This window comes from Malus domestica, chromosome 10, assembly GCF_042453785.1.
Source record: "Malus domestica chromosome 10, GDT2T_hap1".
Taxonomy (NCBI): Eukaryota; Viridiplantae; Streptophyta; class Magnoliopsida; order Rosales; family Rosaceae; genus Malus; species Malus domestica.
Genome location: NC_091670.1, coordinates 10625820 through 10648488, shown reverse-complemented (window position 1 = coordinate 10648488; position 22669 = coordinate 10625820). Strand labels below are relative to the sequence as shown.

Below are 22669 nucleotides of genomic sequence, written 5' to 3'. Positions count from 1 at the left end.
GCAAAGGCATGTGATTTTTCCTTAGACTCGCCGTACTGACTTCTAGGGCGAGTCTGTCGGAATACCTCAGAGTCTCATGTACCTTCATGTTCCTCTGGGACCTGTCGTTCCTTCCCTAGATTGGCAGCTGGCCTGGGTCGTGGGAGGGGACCGAGTATTTCAGAAACCCTTGGGTCATTGATCTTCGAGCATATGTAGAGGGGATTCTCTCGATGTTACTTTAAGAAGTCTCGGCAGTCACGATAAACGGCTTTCGATCCCTTCAACCTTTTTGCAAGGAGGTGTCTTCCTCCACTTCTCTTGCTTCGAGTCGAAGCAGCTGGGTTGAGAGATGTCTTATGCTGATCAATGTTTTGATGATTAGCTCACTCTTCATCAGGGATACCTATGTCGAAGAAAAGTGACCCTCCGTGTTAGAAGGCACCCAGATGATGGTTGATGTCCATAGGGGCAACGAGCTCGCGTGCCTAGTTTCGTGGAGCGTCTCAAATAGCTTCTCATACTGCTCCTGGAAGACCTCATTCTTCATTGGTATCTTGTTGTTCTGAGCTTCTAGCTCATCGACTTTAGCTTGAAGAGCAACCCTATTTCCTTCTTTCTTTCGTTGTTTCGCACTAGGTGCAAAAGGGGTGTCATTCTGTGTGCTGTGGCTTCCTTCGCTCCCCATGTTGGAGAGGGATGCCTGGTTAAAAAAAAGTGCATGAATGGTGGAAACCAGCTTGACAAAGCTGAAGAGAATGGGAATAAGTGTCGTTCCCATAGACGGAGGCAAATGTTGCACAAAATCGATGAGGACTTTGGTACAACAGAAAATGTTAAGTTTGTGACCTTCGCTAGATTGCTCCGATCACTAGTGTGGATAAGTATGTAAATGGATAGGGACAATGAAGCAAACACAAGATTTACGTGGTTCACCCAGATTGGCTACGTCCACGGAGTAGAGGAGTTCTCATTAATTGTGAAGAGTTTACACAAGTACATAGGTTCAAGCTCTCCTTTAGTGAGTACTAATGAATAATTTAGTACAAATGACATTAAGAAATATTGTGAGAGAATGATCTCTATTTATAGAAGAGAGTTTCTAGTTTCATTCTGACATTGACATGTGTCGTGTTGTGATTGGCTTCTGATGCTGACACGTGTCGCGCTATGATTAGCTTCTGATGTCGACACGTGTCGCGCTGTAATTGGCCTCCTGGTTGGAAGGAAACTCTTTTGGGTCCTTGACGGTATAACGTTGATCGGTGCTCAGTAGTTTCAGGATTGGTCAAGTATGGTACAAACAGATACATTACCTTGTGCATCTTCATCGGTTAAAAATACCACCTTTAGATGAAGGAAAATTACTTCCAGAGAAGATGCCACATCTACATATGAGACAGATAAGGAAAGTGAAAATGATACCACACTTCGGTACTTAGAAGTTTAGTGATTACTCAATGGCTTGGATCTTGCAAGTCCCCAACCGAAGAGCTTCCCTCACTTGGGAACTTAGGGGAGCACTGTTTGTACCATACTTGACCAATCCCGAAACTATTGAGCATCGGTCAACGTTATACCGTCAAGGACCTAGAAGAGTTTCCCTCCAACCAGGAGGCCAATCACAGCGCGACACGTGTCGACATTAGAAGCCAATTATAGCGCGACACGTGTCAACATCAAAAGCTAATCACAACACAACACGTGTCAATGTCAAAATGAAACTAGAAACTCTCTTCTATAAATAGAGATCATTCTCCCACAATGTTTCCTAATGTCATTTGTACTAAATCATTCACTAGTACTCATTAAAGGAGAGCTTAAACCTATGTACTTATGTAAACCCTTCACAATTAATGAGAACTCCTCTACTCCGTGGACGTAGCCAATCTGGGTGAACCACGTATATCTTGTGTTTGTTTTCCTGTCCCTATCATTTACATACTTATCCACACTAATGACCGGAGCAATCTAGCGAAGGTCACAAACTTAACATTTTCTGTTGTACCAAAGTCCCCACTGATTTTGTGCATCAACAACACAAATATGTGAATCCATTCCTTATCACAAACACACATACACTTCTTCTACCATCAACAAATCTTGACATCGGCCTTAATCATACACAGAGGAGAACCAGATACAAACAACCAAATAAAACACCTAAAATCGCCATAACTCTTCATTGATGCAAAAACACAAATAGTTGGTGTACAGAAAATAAGAAAGAAAGGAATCGACCTGATATCCAATTCAGCAACCCAAGAATTGAAGAAATCCGATCAGTAAGTCTCCAAGAACTGCATCGAACTCGTTAGCAGAAGAGATAACACCAAGGATCGTCCGAGCGATTGATATCATCTTAACAATATTGAATTAAAATACCAAAAGAACAAAAGTAAAGAGAAACAAAAAGAATTCAGAGAGAAATAGAGATTGAGAGAGAAGAAATGAAAGATTGTATTGATAGAGATTGTAGTCGATCAGTACAATGTGTTGCTCACAGCCTTTTTATACACACCTCACTCATTTCATTTCTTTGTCTAACTCTATTTTACAATCAGCTTTCTCATAACATTTCTAACTAACTATTAACTGTTTTCTTGCTAACATGGCATATGATGTGGCATCTTCATAGTAGATATGAGTCAACATATAGCTTGAGAATCATCTCTTATAGTCAAGTCTAACTCAGGTAATGGAAAGCCTTTGGCTCACACCACAACTAAGGTTTTGTCTGTCTTTTCTTTCTTAGTTGCACGATACCAAAGTAATTCTATACTTGTATGAAATTCGTAATTTATAATCTTCATTTGAAGATCACTCCTAAAAAATCATTCGAATTGGAGATTGTTTAATCATCCAAGCATATCAAATAAATGAATGGTTCATTGTGAATATAACACTTGGTAGTTACACCGTCAATTTGTTTTATACATTTTTTTTTTTGTCAAATTTTGTTTTATACATTTGAATAACTAAATAATTTCATATTAAAATAATTTTTTGCAGGATGTTATTTTCAAATAAAGATTAAAAAAATTCAACGGTTCCAATTATGAAATTTATACGGTCAAAATACATTATTCACGTGAGGAATGCAAATATTATCCTTTCCTAATACAATAATTGACGAAAGAATTACTACTATTGGTAAAAGCATTTTCACTTGAAATGCGAGATAAACTATCTATTTAAACCTTATTTTATAAACTATATGACATGATTGTTGATTAACGTGCTTATTTAATCATATCAATAATAACACATCACATAATTTACAAATTTTATGTGAAAAAATGATCTATCAAACGTTACTCTCTTCCTTAATCCAAACTATCTTTTCTCGAGTTGGAAGGATGACGTTTAAGAGTGGCAGTATCAATCAACAGCAACAGTGCGAATCTGTGTACATCTTAGAGTGCCGCGCAGGAGCGCACAAAAAAGCCCAAATTGGCATACCAAACCCTCCCAATCAACACAAACAATAATCCATGGAAGAAAAACGCCGTGACGCCGCCGGAACTCAGCCGGCGTCAAATGCCGACTCTCCGGCCACCGAGCCGTCTTCTACCCGGCGCCGCGGCGGAGCACAAAAGCGAAAGGCAAGCAGCCTCGGCGGCTCAACCTCTTCATCCACGCCGTCCAAACGTTTCGCTCGCGAGAAGCCTTTGCTTTCTCACACTCCGATCCACAACGGCCCGTTGACCCGGGCCCGTCAGGGCCCTAGCAGCCTCGCTTCGGCTTCGGCTTCAGCAGCTGGGGCTGCTGCGAAGCCGGCGGCGCAAGCCAAGCGGCCTGACCCGGTGGGGGAGGCTGTGGCTGAGCTGGTGAAACGGGAGAGCGAGTTGGAGGCTCTGGAGGCTTCTATGGAGGCTGAGTTTGAAGCCATTAGATCTCGCGGTGCCAATGCTCATGTTGTTCCTAGTCATTGCGGTGAGACTCTTTGGCTATTGTGAAAAATCTTCCTTTTTATGCACATTTTGATTAGAATTGAGTGAAAGTTTGAATCTTTTGTGTCGGTTTTGGTTGCGATTCGATGTAGTGTGTAGTTTTTGTTTAGTGAAAGTGAGAGGCTGAGCTAAATTTCCATTTGCTCAACTTGTTTGAAGCTTCACATTGAAATGTTGCTTAAATGAAAGTACTTAGGGAAAATACATTGGGCGAAAGTCGTTAAGATGAATTTAGTCTGCAGGCATTATTTGATGGAGCTAAGAAAACATTAGTGTTGATACTATGTGTTCTTAAAATCATTGTTTTCAATCTGTGGAGCGGAGGCCTTTTATGTGTTTTTAAACTTGCATCTTGATTGGATTATTGTTCTGGCTTCTAGGTTGGTTTTCATGGACAAAGGTTCACTCCATTGAGGAGCAAATGTTGGCGTCTTTCTTTAATGGGAAGTCTGAGACTCGGACGCCTGATGTATACTTGGAGATCCGTAATTGCATCATGAAGAAATTCCATGCAAATCCGGGCACATTTATTGAATTAAAGGATTTGTTGGAGCTTGAAGTTGGAGAATTTGATGCTAGACAAGAAGTACTGGAATTTTTGGACCACTGGGGTTTGATTAACTTCAACCCATTCCCACCAACAGGTTCTGCTGTGGCCAGTGCCAATAGTGATGGGGTGGCAGAAAAGGATTCTTTGGTTGATAAGTTGTATCACTTTGAAGAATTACAATCACGTTCATCAGTTGTTCCCAAGACTAATATAACAACCCCAACATTACCATCTGGGTTGTTTCCTGAGTCTGCAATTGCTGAAGAGTTGGTGTGGCCTGAGGGACCATCTGTTGAGTACCATTGCAACTCTTGTTCAGCTGATTGCTCACGTAAGCGATACCATTGCCAGAAGCAGGTTTGTTCTTTTAGAACTATTGTTGATTTTATAATGAATTTTGTAGTGGTGCTTGCTTATGGAAGGATACACCTTGCTGACCATTTTTTCTGACTGTTACTCTATTTAATTTTTAATTGTGCAATATTCATGTTGGTCCTAAACATGAAGATTATTGTTTAGTTAGAAAAGCAAGTCATTTTGCCTAACCTTTCAATGATTTGTATTTGTTATGCCCGTAGTGTGTGGTTAGTATGCAGTCAAACTATCGTTTATTATGAAGCTATATCTGTCCACATCAGAGTTGTTAGGTCTATGATTATTTTCATCTCGGGGAGGTTTGCAGCTATCACCTGCTGACATTAGATTGTTAATACTCCCTGGTGAATTCTCTTTGCTATTGTTTTAAAGTAACTTTCTGTTATTTATAAGGCGTTCCACCTCGAGAAGCCTATCTAGCATAGTTTTCATGTCAGGGTGATGGAAGTTTCTGTTTGATGAAGTGGATGTCATCATTATATATAAATTATCTTCTTATTTCCATTCCCTATTTACTTTTATTGCATTTGCTGATTACGTTCATTTTAACAGGCAGATTTTGATCTATGCACTGATTGCTTTAATAATGGGAAATTCGACTCTGGCATGTCTTCATCAGATTTCATTCTTATGGAGCCTGCTGAAGCTCCTGGGGTTAGTGGTGGGAACTGGACAGATCAGGAGACTCTTCTTCTCCTTGAAGCATTAGAACTTTATAAAGAAAACTGGAATGAGATTGCTGAACATGTTGCAACAAAAACAAAAGCTCAATGTATACTGCACTTTGTTCAAATGCCAATTGAGGACACTTTTCTTGATTATGAGGATGGTTTGGAGGGTAGTGCCAAAGAGACTGCAGATCCAACTTCAACTGGAAATGATTTTTCGGCCCCCAAAGATGTCCCTGAAACAACAGAGAATAAGACTGCTGTTAATGAGAGTGACCCCCAAACTTCCCTGATGGAAACTTCAAAACAAGGGACAGAAGTAAATGTTGGAGAGGATACTTCAAAGCCAGAAGATTTGAATGAAGTTAAAGACGGTCAGGAAACTTCAACATTGGAAGATACCGGTGAATTGAAAGTTGATCAGGAAACAGATGAGAACTTTGCACTGAAGGCGCTTAAAGAAGCATTTGAAGTTGTTGGTTATCCTCCAACATCTGAAGGCCACCTTTCATTTACAGAAGTTGGCAACCCTGCCATGGCATTGGTAAGTTCATTGCTTATGTGAGGATATATGGTGCATATGTGGGTAGTTAGTGACACAAGTAAGTGTGTTGAACTTGTCCCACAAAGAAAGAAATAAATTAATTAATAAGTAACTTGAGAGTGCCTAGTGATTTGGCAATTGCTTTCCATATTATATTTCAGATTAGCGACTTCATGTACATTGAGAATTTTTTGCATATTGACAAAAGTTATATGACTGAAATGTAATTTGTAACTGCTCACCCCTTTCTGTAGAAGCATTTGACTTGATCTGCTATTGTATTATTCCTTTTCATCCAGGCATATTTAATTGGATGTATAATGTATGTGTGCATGTATGAGTGCATGCATGCATGTGATGTCTTTTACGGTTTACCAAACCTGCTCTCATATCTTGGGGTTGAATCACCTTGCAATAAGCAAAAATATAACTAATACTTTGGCATTCAGGTATTGCTAATGTGTCACTACTTATAGGTTCCACTCTTTTACAGGCAGCATTCTTTGCACGTTTGGTGGGACCTGATGCTGCTATTGCTTCAGCACATAATTCTTTGAAATCTATATCTGCCAGTTCTCCTGGAACTGAGCTGGCTGCAAGGCATTGCTTTATTTTGGAAGATCCACCGAATGACAGTAAGGAACAGGCTGGTCCTGATAGGTATGCGCTTTGGTGTGGAGAATTTATCCTCTACCAGTCTTTGTATATTCTATCTGATGTCCGTGATGGAATTGCAGTGTTTCTGCTGAAGGGGAGACGCAAAAAGACAAAGTTCATGAAGACAAAAGCCAGAAAGCGGATAACTCCACCTCAGGTTTGGAAGATAAAGATTTATCAAATGATAACAGTGACAAGAAACTTGAAAAACCTTCTACTGAAGAAAAGTCGCAGTCTGCAAAAGAACAAGATGACATAGTTTCTCATGAGGAAGTAGGAAATGATAATTTGAAGAAATCGGACAATTTAGAGTTAACAAGGGATGAATCGCCAACTACTGCGGGGGAGTCAACTGACTCAAAAGTGGAGACAGGGCATCAAACAAGTTCTGAGAAGGAATCAGCAGAAGGAGCAGGAAAGCCTTCTGAACCTACAGAGACAGGAAGGGATGTGGATATGTCTGATGCAGTTCCCTCTACAAAAAATGAGACTCAACAACCAGTTACATCAAGTTCAGTCGAGGAACCTCTTCAATCTGAAGAAGCAAAAGATGTAGATGTATCTAATTCTCTTGCTACAGAAATAAATGAGCCTCAGCCACTGGTTACTGCCAAATCACAAGAACCCCCTGAACGTACAGTGGTACTAAAGGATGTAGATATGGTGTGTGATTCTCAGACCCCACAAAGGGACGAGCCTCAGCAACCAGTTGCATCAAATTCAGTAGTTGAAAAGGGAGCAAGTACGTTTCTGTCTCTCTTCTCTCGTATCCTGAATTATTTATTATTATTTTTGTAACTGGGAATGGTTTTTTTGCATGCCAGTTATGGTTGGATAATTAATACTGTGTAACACATGAGCTGAAAAAAGGAAACAGTTTGTTCAACAAGTTGAGTTTCATGAATTCCAAGTTCAATGCCCATGATATAATGATCTCCGGTTTGTTTATACTTTACAGGTGAGGATCAAACTAAAGATGGTAAAATAGAAAAACATGACAGTACGGAGACAAAAGTGGGTCAGAAAATTGATAAATTAAAGCTTGCTGCAGTTTCCGCGGTGTCAGCGGCTGCAGTGAAGGCAAAGCTTCTAGCAGAACAGGAAGAAGATCAAATCCGACAACTTGCAGCAATGTTGGTGGAGAAGCAGGTCGTCTAAAATGCCAAACCTACCTATTGTTTGTTTGCTATTAATTATAGAAGTTTAACTTTTTGAAGGTTTCTGTTTAACTGCAGTTGCATAAGTTGGAAGCCAAATTAGGTTTCTTCAACGAGATGGAACATGTTGTAATGAGGGTAAGAGAGCAATTGGACAGGTCAAGACAGAAGCTCTACCATGAGCGAGCCCAGATAATTGCATCCCGCCTTGGCTTACCAGGTTCATCTAGAGGCATGCCATCATCAATGCCTGCCAATAGAATGGCCATGAATATGGCAAACCCAAGTCCAAGGCCCCCGCTAGGCATAACTTCCCACAGGCCACCTATGTCAAGACCCATGGGGGCAGCAGCCCCGACTTCGAACCAATTTTCAGCCACAACATTGGCAGGAAGTTCACTACGGCCTCCTAGCCAGGACAAACTTTAGTCAGATGGGTCCAATTAAACACCTGAGGGCATATGAATAGATATTAATTATTCTCCTGCAACCGTCATCAATTATCTTTTGTACCAAGAGTGAGTTAGAGATGGGCGGATCTGTGGTTGCTCTGCTGCTACACTGAGACAGCCTTTGCCCATGCTGCTGACATTGCTATTTAGAAAACAGACGAGGGCTTTTCGGGGCGATTTTCAACAATCCACTTTGCTCTGTTTTGGATATTTCATCTCTAACCATGTAAACCTTATGAGGTGACAAGCTAAGCAAAGAAAAAAAGAAGGGTTAAGTTGGGGAGGAAAAGTATCTCATTTTTTATGTATGTCCACTGACCATCCTAATTTGCTTTAGGTATCAGTGAGCCTTGTGTAATTGAGTTCCTAATGATTTAGGGAATGTGTTGCAAGGTTTTTCTCTTTATGGCTTGGCACCATTGACTTGTTTATTGTAATATGGAGACCAAAATATGCATTTAGAGTTTGTTATCTACCCTATGTAAGCTTCCATTCAAGTTAAATGCTGTTCATGGATTTCTTCTTGACTTCTACGGGCTTTCAGTGCCAACACAATTGACGGTCGGATTTGATCCAATGGGTCCTTGGCCACTTAGTTTAAGCCATTGGACCAAATCCGGTTAATTATGCGCCTCAGTGCATGTAGGTACTCAAAGCCTGTAGGTACTCAAGAAAAATCATTGCTGCAATTGACTATTGACTTTACGCATAGCAGTGTTGCATTCTTGTCATTCAGTAAAGTTGGTATGGCTACTAGTTTGCCCCAAAGCGCCCTTAAGTAACCTGTAGGGGATACCATAGTTACTTGGCTTTGGAGCGGTTTCTACGTGTACAATACTCAAAATATGACTTATCGGATTCCATTGCGGAAGACAATTTTTTTGGAACCTCTAGAGCCGTGCTTGAATTTCCTCAAAGTGGTTAGAATCCCAAAGCTCTGTTTGGAACCTTTGGATGATGAATTTCCATAGTTTCAAGAGATTAAGATCAAGCTAGTATTGAATGGGTCACAAAACGTTGAAGGTGGATTGGAAACTAGGCTCCATTCACGCTATCATGAGTCATGACCGAAAAATAAGCCATTCCACATGCGAGAATTAGTTTGGGCAGGGAGATGGATGTTGCAGACTCGCCGGAAATTTTTTCAAATTCCGGCCAGAGTTCATATCATAACCCCGGAATTTTTCATTAAGAGGATCCGACAGTCATTCAGTATTTCTTGGAATAGAGAAGCCTGTCATCAACTGATTAAGATTATAGGCATCAAACCAGAAACGTGTAATCAATCCACGAAACTCATTACGATTTAATGAAAACTGCGTTATTCTCCTGAAAATACATGTTGCAACACCGTACCAGTTCTATAACAATAATTGGATATCAATGGGATGAAATCAAACATAACTTGGAAGGAAAGGCACCATACAACCTAGCTGAAAGAGCACTGATGAGGAGACCAATTCGTTTCCCACACAAACACAAATGTACAGTGTCACCCCATGCATACCAATAAATATACTTCCAAAGATGACTTATTTTTTACTGGAAAAGAATTCGGGTTCAATATTTAACATTCGCATCCGCTTGACCTTGGCTGATTGCTGCTTCCAACATCAATCGTATCCGGCAAGTATCTAAATGAAGCAAAATAAAAGAATATCAACTTATGAGCACTGGAAAAATTATAACTCTCAAGGGTCGAATTAATCAGAATATCTACCGTCACACTTGCTAATACCAATATTTAGCGAATGAAGTAAATTATTATACACACTAACCATAAGTTTCCTAGAATATAGCACTCACAGAACTATAAGATGAAACGAAAGGACATCATGCACCACCAATTTTGATTATTTGAAACGTTTTATATGTCAGTGGGACAGCTGTTATATTTGACAATGTTAAACTAAGTTTTAAGGAAACCCACCGAATCGAAAAGGTTATCTGTAAAAACCAACCGGCACATTGCCCCAATGTTTAATTCCGAGGGAAAATAATTGCCTAGTATTAGATGATTCAATTTGTGATGCAAGTAAATGAAATGAACTATCAAAACACACGGCGCATGTTCCGGTGCATTAGCATAGTGTTCCTAGTTCAACTTACATTTCTTCCTCTTCCCCACTCTTCAGAGCATCCGTTGCTATGCACTGGAAAGCTTCTTCCACATTAATGCCTTCCTTTGCAGAGGTTTCATAGTATGGAATATTTCCTTTCGATGCACACCAAGCTCGAGCCTTTTTCTCTGAAACCTGGAGAATAAACAAATGAATGACATGTAGACTTGAAGCACATGGGATAGCTAATCAGATGTTCATGAGAGCTACTTGTGTGTGTGAGAGAGAAAGAGAAGATGCACTTTCTTTTCCAATTAGGGATGCATACCACTCTACTATTTCCACCATCTACATCAATTTTGTTTCCAATAACGACAAATGGGAAGTTTTCTGGATCTGAAGGACTTGCCTGCAAAAGACGTCATCATCATAAGTTCCATTCCTCTTTTTTTTTTTATTAATAAATGGAAATGTAAGTTATCCAAAAAAATGAAATTAACAGGAAGAGTTTGAACGCAATGCAATTCTTAAGGAAGAAAAGGAAGAGTGAAAAAACCAAAGACACCTGAATGAGAAATTCTTCCCTCCAGTTGTTAAGGTTATCAAACGACTTCATTGAATTCACATCATACACAAGAACACAGCAATCAGCACCACGGTAAAAAGCTACACCAAGGCTTTGGAATCGTTCTTGGCCAGCTGTATCCCAGATCTGACAAAACACCAGAATATGGTCTGACTGTTAGGACGCAATTAGCCGCCAACTGATCCAAGAATATAAAAACATAAAAAAGAGTACTGGAGAACATAGTGGAAGAGGTGGTTAGCTAAAATATTTTCTACAGTACCTGAGGTTAAGGGCTTAACAAGCACTCCTGGGATAAATCATGATTAGGACAATCAACTAAGTGCCGAAAACATGTATTCTTTACATGAATTCTACTTGGTTATGCTAAAAACAAACTTAAATACCTAGATTACAATCTTCACCCAATAGCCATACAAGACCACTCGTTTCACAATGATTAATTTGAGATAACAAGAAATTAACAAACAATTCATCTCTCTGATAATCTGATTTCCATCAACGAACAGCTTGAAACCCTTATTTTAATGTTCAAATCAATGTACTAGAGGAAGAGAGCAAGCAGAAGGGAGGGAGGGAGGAGAAGACAGAGAGACGTATCAATTTACAATTAACCTGTCTATACATAAACTTAATTTGGTCAATAGATAAAAACCAAACCAGACTTCGTCTTTTGATATAAAAAAAAAAACCATAATATTGCCAAACTAAAACTGAAGTTAGGATATGCCAGCACATCTAAACGTGAAAAATTTATAGGAAAAGGAATAATTGAACAATACATGGCAGTCAACAATTGTCAGGAAGGCTAACACATTTTAATAAGTGTGAAAATCTTAACCATGGTAACAGTTAGAGGGGAGAGAATGAAGGCATGGTGACAGTTCAGCTTGCTATATTAAAAAAAGGGGTGAAAGTTCAGCTTCCTCAATAGTGAATGCAGATTAATAATTAATGCAATTTCTAGTCTTTAAGGACAGAAGAATAAAAAGCAGTTTTAGCGAATCCTTCTCTACAGTAGCAGTAGACAAAGTTGTAACAAATAGAGGGGCAAAAATGCTAGCACCCACACATGCAAATTAGCAAGTCATATTTTGCATTTTACTTTCCGATAGGCATCTAAAGGCATTAGAACTAAAGAAAACCTGTAAGGTGAAGAGCCTGTCTTCAAACTGCACTTCTTTGGTCAAAAAATCAGCTCCGATTGTCGCCTTGTACTGATTGCTAAACTTCTTGTTTACATATCTATACGAATCGTGTTAAAGGCAAACCCAAAAACCACTATGGCAAAATTACTTCAACTAAACAACAAAAGCACCATGTACAAAATTAAATAACCAAATACTCAAATTCAACATCCAAGCTGCCAAAGGATACTGATTCATCAAAGAAGTCTTCCCCACCCTGCAAATCACAAATCAAACCAACCCTTTTACTTTACCACAAAAACAAAAGGTAATTTTTATCCTAACAAGAATTCACAATTTCAATTTCACTACACACCATCCAATTTTCCAGTTAAAAAACAAGAAATTACTCAATTCCTAAATTATACTAAGAGGCCAAAATTAGGGTTTGAGATCACAGTGCATAAAGTAAGATCCAGAAAGATCCGCCCAATTTCAAAACATAAGACCCTAAAACGCACAAATAATTCAAGCAAAAAGAGAGGGGGACGGAGGGACACAGACCCGCTGTCGCCGAGGATGATGACCTTCAAGAGCGTTCTTCTCCGGGACGGCATCGTTTTGAGAAAAGAATTTTGAACGATCTGAGGAGTTGGGATGGTTCTAGATGTTTCTCTCTGTCACAGAAGAAGAGAGAAGATGGTCGGAGCGTGCAAGTCTTGTTAGACTTCCCTGGTCATACAAACCTGGAGCTGACCTGTACTTCTTTGTGAGCGATCTTTTATTTTCATATTTATTATTCTATTTTTCAGAATTTTGTTTTAGAGGTTTTAAACTTTTAGCCGACATAACTCCGTACCAATTATTGTGAATTCATAACTTATCATGTCTAATTCTGTTATCTCATATTTTGACACAACATATAAAATACTAGACTCAAGTTCATTTTAATTGCTCACAACATATCCCAACTAGCTCACCAGACAAGGCCTGAGTGTATTTTTTCTCACCATCTTAAAGTGAAAATGAGGCTCACCGCTCTATTAGTTACTGTTAGATTATTTAAGTTTCAAGATTTATATAATAGATAGATTAAATCAAATTCATCCAACAATTATCAATATGGTGGTTAGCAATATCATCGTTTTACTTTGTAAGCCGGTACAACTTTGTCAATTTTCAACTTAAAAGTATTACCTACTCTATTGTTCTATTTTCCCACCCATTTTTCATGAAATTTTTAATGACATATTTATCCTTCTAGAAAAAAGACTTTTAGACCTTGCTTTTCTTTTCACCCGTAACCAAACACCCTCCTCTCTCGCCAAATATCCATACATGATCCAACAACAAAAAGTGGCTGGTTTGGAAACGGCTTTAAAGTAGCTAAAAGTGTTTTTTTTTTTTTTAAGTGTTTCTAAATTTTAAAAGCATTTGAAGTGCTTCCTGCAAGAAGTACCGATTATGGATTTCTAGTACGAAACATTTCAGGTAATTTTCCTCGATTAACTTGTATTCTTATTAAATATTGATGCCAGAAATATTTTTACTAAAAATGCTTTCAAGAATTTTAAAAACATTTCTAAACGAACTTAAAAATCCCATAGACATGAGTCATGCCTAGAGACCAGCCATCAATCTAGGCTTTCCAAGTATAATTTTGATAAATGAATTTTTAGAAAATATGACATTTTGATATGTAATCTTTGAAACCCATGTGTATTGTTGCTTCTAGTTTATTTAAAAGGTCAGATTTGGTTGATTAGGTGAAATGATTGATCTGATTCCTCGAAGGAGTGGGGTCGACGACGAATCTGACGGAGGAGAAAGGAAGGAGGAGGGGGATGGAGGTTTTGGCGGAGGAGAGGTTCGAGTGAAGAGAGAGGTGGGTGAAAACATTCGTGCTAGAATAGACGAAAAGGTCAAAGGAAGGGATGAGTGCGTGATTGATGGAAGAGATGGCCCCCAAACTGAAAAATAGACTAGACTTCCCAATCCCGGATTAGGATTCTCTCCTTACCTCTTTCCATCCCCTTCCATCCCCTCTTCTCACATTCTCTTATTTTGTCTTTCTCTTACTATAAAAAATTAATATAAAATGTTGATGTGGCTTAACCGTGACCGTTCAATTAGAAGCGAAGGGAATGGGACGGAAAAAGAGAGCCCCCCCCCACCCCACATTGTTGCTCTCTTCGTCCCTGCTTCTCTCTCTTCCTCCCCTCCCGTTTCTCTCTTAGAGGTTATTTAAGAAGTAAAAGTGGGTAGGGAAATAGAATTTCAATTTGTTTCTTTTTATGGTTAGTGAAATTGTATGTGTGGAGAAAGAGGACAATAGGGTGAGTCTAGTTGTATTCTTTTTGGATCTGGCTCAATGCTACAAATGTTTTAACTGTTAGATTTGATTTTCACAATTATTAGATTTTTTATTTTCAAGTTTAACCGTTCACTTTCCTCATCATTCAATACTACCTGCCATTGAAGAATTTTTCTTATTTTTATTTACGTTTGACAAAGAAAAACTTGAACTGTTAGTTCAACCAATTTAAAGTTTTATAAATAAATTATCCCTCAGTTGTCGAGGGAAATAAGATTTTTCACCTTGTTAAAATTTATTGTTGCAAACTCAATTTAGTGTTTCACCCTGGTGAGCACTCATTTAACTATGGCAAAAATGACGTATTGTATTCTTATGTTGCTCACGAGATAAATATGAATAAAAAAAAATGGATAGAAACTTGAAATTGTGATGAGGGGAGAATTAGCAATTTATGAAAATTAACAAAGTTAATTGGTTAAAATAACAGTCTAGGGTGGAAATTGACAGTTGCTTACAAAACTCCAAAAGGTAAATCCCGCTTAAAATACTTTATTTTAATCACTATATTGGTGCATGTTTAATTGAGTGACAGTTTTTTAGTGCATCAACAGAACGTCACATAGTATCACTAATTCTTTTATAATATTAACACGTGAATGTGTTAAGTATTGTCATGCCTTATGCAATAGATTCATCGAAAACACTCAAGTCCAACGCATATGGTTTGACAAAAGGATTTCAAAGGTGTTTCCGACCCACATGCAAACGACCAAGTTCCTAACAAACTTATTAGTAAGATTCACTAGAGATGGACACACACAATTCAGACTGATAAAGAAGCCTCATCTTGGTGACACATTAGGAGTATTAAAATCCTCTGACTCGGAATGAGGTAAGGTGAAATAACAAATGGAAACAAAATTATGCTCAACTTTTCACACCAACACTTAGATTAATCTTTTCAAATTATGAACATAAGGATTTTGACAAAATATAACCTGATATGGATCTCATTCCTAAATTTTTACAAGGCATTCTATTTATAAAAAATGCAGCATGTGTACAAAACATTTGAGATAAATGTGCCTCTGACATTAAACTAAGAATTGTTTCAACCAAATGTTTATGTTTCCTTTTAGCAAGACCATTTTGCCGAGGAGAATGAGGACAAGAGATTTGATGTATAATGCATTTGCTATCCAAAAATTGACTAAATACTTTACTCATATATTCCCCTCCAACATCAGACTAAAAACATCTAATGGAAGCATTGAAATGATTTACAATAAATGCATAGAACTTGACAAAGATCTTAAAAACATTTGATTTATAAACCATTGAAAAATCCATACAAATCGAGAATGTTGATCTATAAAGCTCATGTAGTATCTATATCCCTCTATAGATTTCTAGAGAACAACCCCACACATTTGAATAGATCAACAAAAAAATTTACTTTTGTTGTCTTATACAAAATGGCATGTAGTCTACTCAGTTTTCCATGAATACAAGCAGAACAAATCGAAGGATAAGAATCTATACTAACTGGTAATTATGCAGTTTGCAACACTGCCTCCAACACTTCTTCAGATGGATGTCCCACCCTTTTGTGCCAAACTGAAGCTTTGACCTTCTTTCTAATAAAGGCAACACATCCACCCAAATTTGCAAAAAATGAATTGGAAAAGATATTAACTAGAATTTTGACCAGCTCCCCATCATCACTCATTCTTTGGTTCAAAATCACTCGAGTTGCCTTGTCCTGTATGAAAAACATCACATCATCATAAATAAACCAAAATCCATTATCTTTGCATAACGTCTTAACAAATAAGATATTCATATTGGTCTTTGGCACATGTAAAGCTTTGTGTAATAAAAGAAAGTGAAACCTTCCTTACTACCAATAGTTATTTTGACATCACCACTGTAAAGTGCAACTTAAATCAGGACATTAACGTTTGCTATCATATGGTCAGTTGCACTTGTGTCGACTACCCAAGCATCAGCAGTTGAAAAACCATGAATATTATGAATAAATTTAGAGACATTTTTAGCAGTATTAACACCATTAGAATTGTGAGCAGCCATTCCAACTAGAGATGTAGGTGGAGCAGAACCCCGTATGGGTAGTTATTTCTGTGATAACATTCTAGAATAATGTGACATTTCTTTCCAAATATTCTACAAACCACATAGCTACCAGGAGAATGACTACTGTTGATGCACAAAATCAGAGGTCTTGGAATAACGTAAATCCAACCGTGAATCTGCAAGTAATGTAAATTACACAAGATGTATCGTGGTTCACCCCAAGGTTTGGGCTACGTCCACACTGATTGTAATTCTCTGACTGTATGTATGGATTACAAGGGTGAGGGGGAGTCCCCTAGAGAAAGAGAGTGTTGTTGTATTTGTGAGGGTATTGCCCTATGTTGGGTTCACTGAGTCCGATTTGTGAGAGGGGGGAGGAGTCCCCTTTTATAGAATAAGGGCTCCTCCTTTTACATAATTATGGGCTGGGTAATGAGGCCCAAATGTTCAGGCCTAATGTGTTAAGGTTTGAGGCCCAATATGTGTGGTACCAACAGTAGTCCCCCAAGTCTTCAGTCAAGAGAGTCTTTGGGCTGGAGACTTCAAATCCAATCCATGTACGGGCCAAAGTGGCTAGATGTCTTGAACCAATACTCAACCCAAGGCAATGCTCAACATAAAGCAATACTTGGCTAGAGGTATCACACATTACGAGACTGCTCGACTGGAGGCAATGCTCGTTGCGAGGATGCTCGGCTAGAGGCTATGCTCGCGGCGAGGCGTTTGCTCGGCTGGAGGCGATGCTCGTTGCGAGGCGGCGAGGCTAGAGGCTATGCTAGCTGCAAGGCAGTTCGGCTCGTGGTATTCCTCATTGCAAGTATCTACTTTATGTCGACATGCACTCAGTATGAGTTGATTCTCGACATGACTCGGGTCCGCTTGTCGGGTTCGCATATTGGGCCTATGTGTCGGATCCACGGATCGGGTCCGCAAGTCGGGTCTTTGAGTCGGGGCCATACGTAAGGTCATCGAGTTGGGGCTATCTGTAGGGTCATCGAGTTGGGGCTATCTGTAGGGTCATCAAGTTGGGTCGGGGCACATAGGTGTCCCAATAAGCGAATGTCCGAGCAAGTGGGTGTCCGGTCAGACAAGAGATCACCATGAGCACGTGGCTCATCAGTCTATGAGTTGGTAGACTTCTTTAATCAGCAACAATGTTGATCAGTGGATCTAGTTACTCATTAATTCCTGCCAATAAATGACAGTATAAGTATGACCGTATAATGAATAAATCAAATTGACAAAGTTTGTCAATGCAAAATATTGTACCATGTGCCTACTACAAATAAATAATTTATTCAGGCGTGTGGTAAATCACATGTTGTATAAGTGACATAGTTTAAAGGCAATCACAATATCACTAGGCCATGAATAAATATTTGCACAAGTAAGTGAAATATGAGCCAGTACATGTGATAATTATGAGGTGAATACCACAAAATGAAAGGATGTGATGTCTGATTATGTCATATGGCATAGGAATAGTGATGTGCCGAAAGACTATCAGCATTATAATAAAATATTTAAACACACATGTCTGTATTGTGCAGTGTGCAGGAGCCAGTGATACATCACCATAACTTTAAATAATAAAACTTTGTGCGATGTGCTTGGGCACGTTGTTGATAGTGACCATGTGATAAATATCACAAAATAATAAAATAATAAATAAATAATTTGAGAGATGTTTCCTTTCAGCATGGCCGACAATTTCAGAGGTGAAAAATAAAGGCTTAACAATAAAATAATGATAGGAATGATTATGGTTTGAGACGTGATGTGCTTTTTGGTCAGCATAATTTTAAACAGTATACAATATAGCTGTAAAGGAAAAGATGCTTTTATCTTCTCCGATGGATTTTTTTTTTTTTCAGAGGGATAGTGATAGTGGGTATACAATATACCCTAATATACCATGTACCTTTTTTTTTGCCATGAATGATTAAAGACACAACAATAAAATATTGAAACCAGGAATGATTAAAGATATAATAATAAAATATTAAGTACTAATAATTAGGAGAAGACTTATCTTCTTCTTCGATCTAGTTCTGGGTTTTCCATGCTGAATGATGGGCGTTTTGGGAGGCAGCATCTATTGAGGAAGTAAAGGCAGTGGTCGGAAAAGGTGAGACTCCGACATTAGAGAGACTGCCCAACCACACTGTGTAGTCGCACTTGTTTTGCATTGTGAATGTCATTGAAACTACTCCGTAACTTCCTTGATTTTTTATGGGATTGACGGCTCCCTTGACTCTCCAATCCACAGATTCCGGCAACGTCTCACCGGTGCAAAAAGTGTACCTTAGGCTCGGGTTCTTGGCCTTCATGACCCTGCGCTTAGGGTCACTCCTGGTGCCTAAAAAATTAGCACGGTACTCCTGGTTGGTTAGGTCAGCGAAAGCATTCAGACCGACCTTGTATGGACGGTCCAGTGCGTTATGCTCTTCGATGAACTTTAAGTTGTCCTTGAAGATCTCGAACCTCTTCTCCTCTTCCCGAATGTCGTTGTATGTTTTCTGGTGCTTCACGAGTCATACTTGCTGCAAATGAGACCATGAACCCTTGGTTTCGTGCTAAGCTAGGAAGTTTGCTTTTAGTAGCTAGCAGATGTTGGAGAATGGACTCACTACAGGACCGGACCACTTCCTTCCACTTTCCTTCCACCCTCTTCCTTAGCTGAAACCCTTTTCCGTCGTCTTCTGCTGTCGATGGCCTTGAACTCCATTTTCCAGTTCTTCTGTGTGAGCTGAAATGACCTAATGCACACCACATCTTTGCCGACGGCTGTCCTGAAGCGGAGGCGCAATTTTGTAGCATGCAATCAACTCCCCAGGTCTTTCAGCATGAACTAGTGCGTTCGCCTTTATCACACCTGATGGAGGTGGAGACGTCGAGCACGACGGGACTACCAGGGACGACGAGGTCGCGGGACCGAGTCCAGTCCAACTCCCGCAAATTCCTATACATATAGATGTCACGGCCTGAAGCGAGCTGGCATTTGCAGAGGCCACACGTGCGAAGGAAATGAGCGGTCTCCACAACATCATGAGAAGCGAAGTTCCTCCTTGTGTGGTTGTTTCTGGGTGATAACATGGCCAAGAAACGGTGCTCTTCATGGTACCCTATGTTGTTTATGTTCATCTTTTCAATATCATCATAATTATTATTATTAATCACAGAAGCAGGTCATTGTGCTTCCACCACCGTCGCTGCAACTGCAACTGCATGCACGTCGTTCATGGGCGGGGGGGGTTTCAAAGTTCATCAGTCGGTTCTTGGCCTTCCACGTCGCTCATATCAACGGTAATCCCAGTTATGCTTGTTGTTCTCCTGATTGGAGGGCGTGGGCACTTCCCTAACAACATTTCTTAAATGATGTAATTTTCTTCCGAATGTTTCTTCAACTCAGAGAGAGAGAGGGAGGTTGTGATTGTGTTTCCATCGATGCCGCCGTGACCGGGAGCTGGAGCGGAAGACATGGGTCTTGCAGTGACTATGCAGGTGTTTAGTTCTTCGGTTTCTGCAGATTCACGGCGGAGGTAAAAAATGAAAGAGAACCGACATAACTTTTATCGTTTCCCACAGACGGCGCCAAATGTTGATGCACAAAACCGGAGGTCTTGGAATAACGTAAGTCCAACCGTGAATCTGCAAGTAATGTAAATGACACAAGATGTATCGTGGTTCACCCCAAGGTTTGGGCTACGTCCACACTAATTGTATTTCTCTGACTGTATGTATGGATTACAAGGGTGAAGAGGAGTCCCCTAGAGAAAGAGAGTGTTGTTGTATTTGTAAGGGTATTGCCCTCTGTTGGGTTCATTGAGTCTTATTTGTGAGGGGGGGACGAGTCCCCTTTTATAGAATAAGGGGCTCCTCCTTTTACATAATTATGGGTTGGGTAATGAGGCCCAAATGTTCAGGCCCAATGTGTCAAGGTTTGAGGCCCAATATGTGTGGTACCAACAAAGCACTATTTGTACCATACTTGACCAATCCCGAAACTACTGAGCATTGGTCAACGTTATACCGTCAAGAACCCAGAAGAGTTTCCCTCCAACCAATCACAGCGCGACACATGTCGACATCAGAAGCCAATCATAGCGCGACACATGTCAACATCAGAAGCTAATCACAACACGACACGTGTCAATGTCAAAATGAAACTAGAAATTCTCTTCTATAAATAGAGATCATTCTCTCACAATATTTCCGAATGTCATTTGTACTAAATCATTCACTTGTACTCACTAAAGGAGAGCTTGAACCTATGTACTTATGTAAACCCTTCACAATTAATGAGAACTCCTCTACTCCGTGGACGTAGCTAATCTGGGTGAACCACGTACATCTTGTGTTTGCTTCCCTATCTCTATCCATTTACATACTTATCCATACTAGTGATCAGAGCAATCTAGCGAAGGTCACAAACTTAACACTTTCTGTTGTACCAAAGTCCTCACTGATTTTATGCATCAACATTTGGCGCCGTCTGTGGGAACGACACTTATTCCCACTCTCTTCAGCTTTGTCAAGCTGGTTTTCACCATTCGTACACTCTATTTTGACCAAGCATACCTCTCCAACATGGGGAGCGAAGGAAGCCACAGCACACAGAATGACACCCCTCTTGCACCTAGTGCGAAGCAACGAAAGAATGAAGGAAAGAGGGTTGTTCTTCAAGCTAAAGTCGATGAGCTAGAAGCTCAAAATAACAAGATAGCAATGAAGAATGAGGTCCTCCAGGAGCAGTATGAGAAGCTCTTTGAGACATTCAACGAAACTATGCGTACTCAAACATGCGAGCTTGTTGCCCCTATGGACATCAACCATCATCTGGGTGCCCCCCAACACTGAGGGTCACCTTCCTTCGACATGGGTATCCCTAATTAGAAGCGAGCTAATCATCAAAACATTGATCAAAATGAGACTTCTCTCAACCCAGCTGCTTCGACCTAAAGAATGAGAAGTGGAGGAAGACACCTCCTTGCAGAAAGGTTGGAAGGATCGAAAGTCGTTTATCGTGACTGCCGAGACTTCCTAGAGCAACGTCGAGAGAATCCCCTCCACATAAGCTCGAAGATCAATGACCTAAGGGTTTCTGAAAGACTCAGTCCCTTCCCACATCCCAGGTCGGCTACCCATTTGGGGAAGAGGCAATAAGTCCTAGAAAAACACGAAGGTATAAGGGACTCAGAGATGTTTCGACAGACATACCTTGAAAGTCAGTACGGCGAGTCCAGGAAAAAATCACATGCTCTTAATCAAACCTTCATACTTCCAATAGGAGATGGAGATTTACGAAAGAAAGCTCAAGTGGTATATGACTCTACTCAGGACCCTCTTGTCCTACAGCTTCTTAAGGAAGTAAACAAGTTGAAGGTCGAACGACAAGCTGAGATACCTGATTGGAACCAACCTAGGCCTGGCCCCCTTACAAGGAGGATCCTCGACACCCCCTCCAAGCAAAGACAAAGCAGAAGCTTGGCTTGCAACTCTATACGGGAAAGGAGGACCTGATTGAACACCTTAACCTCTTTGAGTCCACCATGGCATATTGGATGCACACCGATGAAGAGCGATGTCTTCTCTTCCCCTCCACCCTCTCTGACGGAGCTCTAAACTAGTATTGCCGTCTTCCACCTTAGACGATAGACTCTTTTGAGGAATTAAGGAAACTGTTTGTTTCTCAACACATTTTCCAGACCGATCGCTTGCATTCTACAGATGACTTGTACATTAATCGCCAGAAGTCGGACGAGTCACTACGAGATTATACCGGTCGCTTTAGTTATGAGTATTCTGGCTGTGTTGAGACAAATGACAAAACCGCCCTCAAGGGCTTCACGGCAGGCCTACGTGATTGTTTCTTCAAGTACATGATCAATGCCAACACTTGGAAGACTTACTCTGAGGTGATGGCACATGCTTACAACCATGCCTCCGCCAAGGCAAAGACATATCAAGGGAAACCCCCCACAGCCACCCCTTATCAGTAAGCAGGGAGTGGAAGCCAAATCCAACCAAATGAGAATACCTCGACCTTCCAAACGGCAGCGGTGCATCCCCATGCCTTACTTAATACTTTGCTAAGTCAACAGACATATCAATCTCAGGGCAAAAGGAAAGATTTTCATCCTCACCAGT

General features: G+C 40.0%; 2 protein-coding genes across 2 annotated transcripts; one reads left to right on the top strand and one right to left on the bottom strand.

Moving 5' to 3' along the window:
• Nucleotides 1-3317: 3317 nt before the first annotated feature.
• On the top strand, nt 3318-8806 carry LOC103454251 (SWI/SNF complex subunit SWI3D). The gene is made up of 7 exons (XM_008393842.4): nt 3318-3915; nt 4313-4839; nt 5410-6069; nt 6563-6729; nt 6807-7468; nt 7685-7875; nt 7962-8806. Exons 1-7 carry the CDS (start codon nt 3474-3476, stop codon nt 8310-8312), a joined length of 3000 nt encoding a protein of 999 aa, XP_008392064.2. The 5' UTR covers nt 3318-3473; the 3' UTR covers nt 8313-8806.
• Nucleotides 8807-9612: 806 nt separating this feature from the next.
• LOC103454250 (ras-related protein Rab7) lies at nt 9613-12920 on the bottom strand. Its single transcript, XM_008393841.4, has 7 exons — nt 12673-12920; nt 12359-12385; nt 12127-12226; nt 10961-11107; nt 10724-10804; nt 10445-10590; nt 9613-9969 (listed from the first exon to the last, which is right to left on the bottom strand). The coding sequence occupies exons 1-7, from the start codon at nt 12723-12725 to the stop codon at nt 9903-9905; spliced, it is 621 nt and encodes a 206-aa protein (XP_008392063.2). The 5' UTR covers nt 12726-12920; the 3' UTR covers nt 9613-9902.
• Between the last annotated feature and the right edge of the window lie 9749 nt (nt 12921-22669).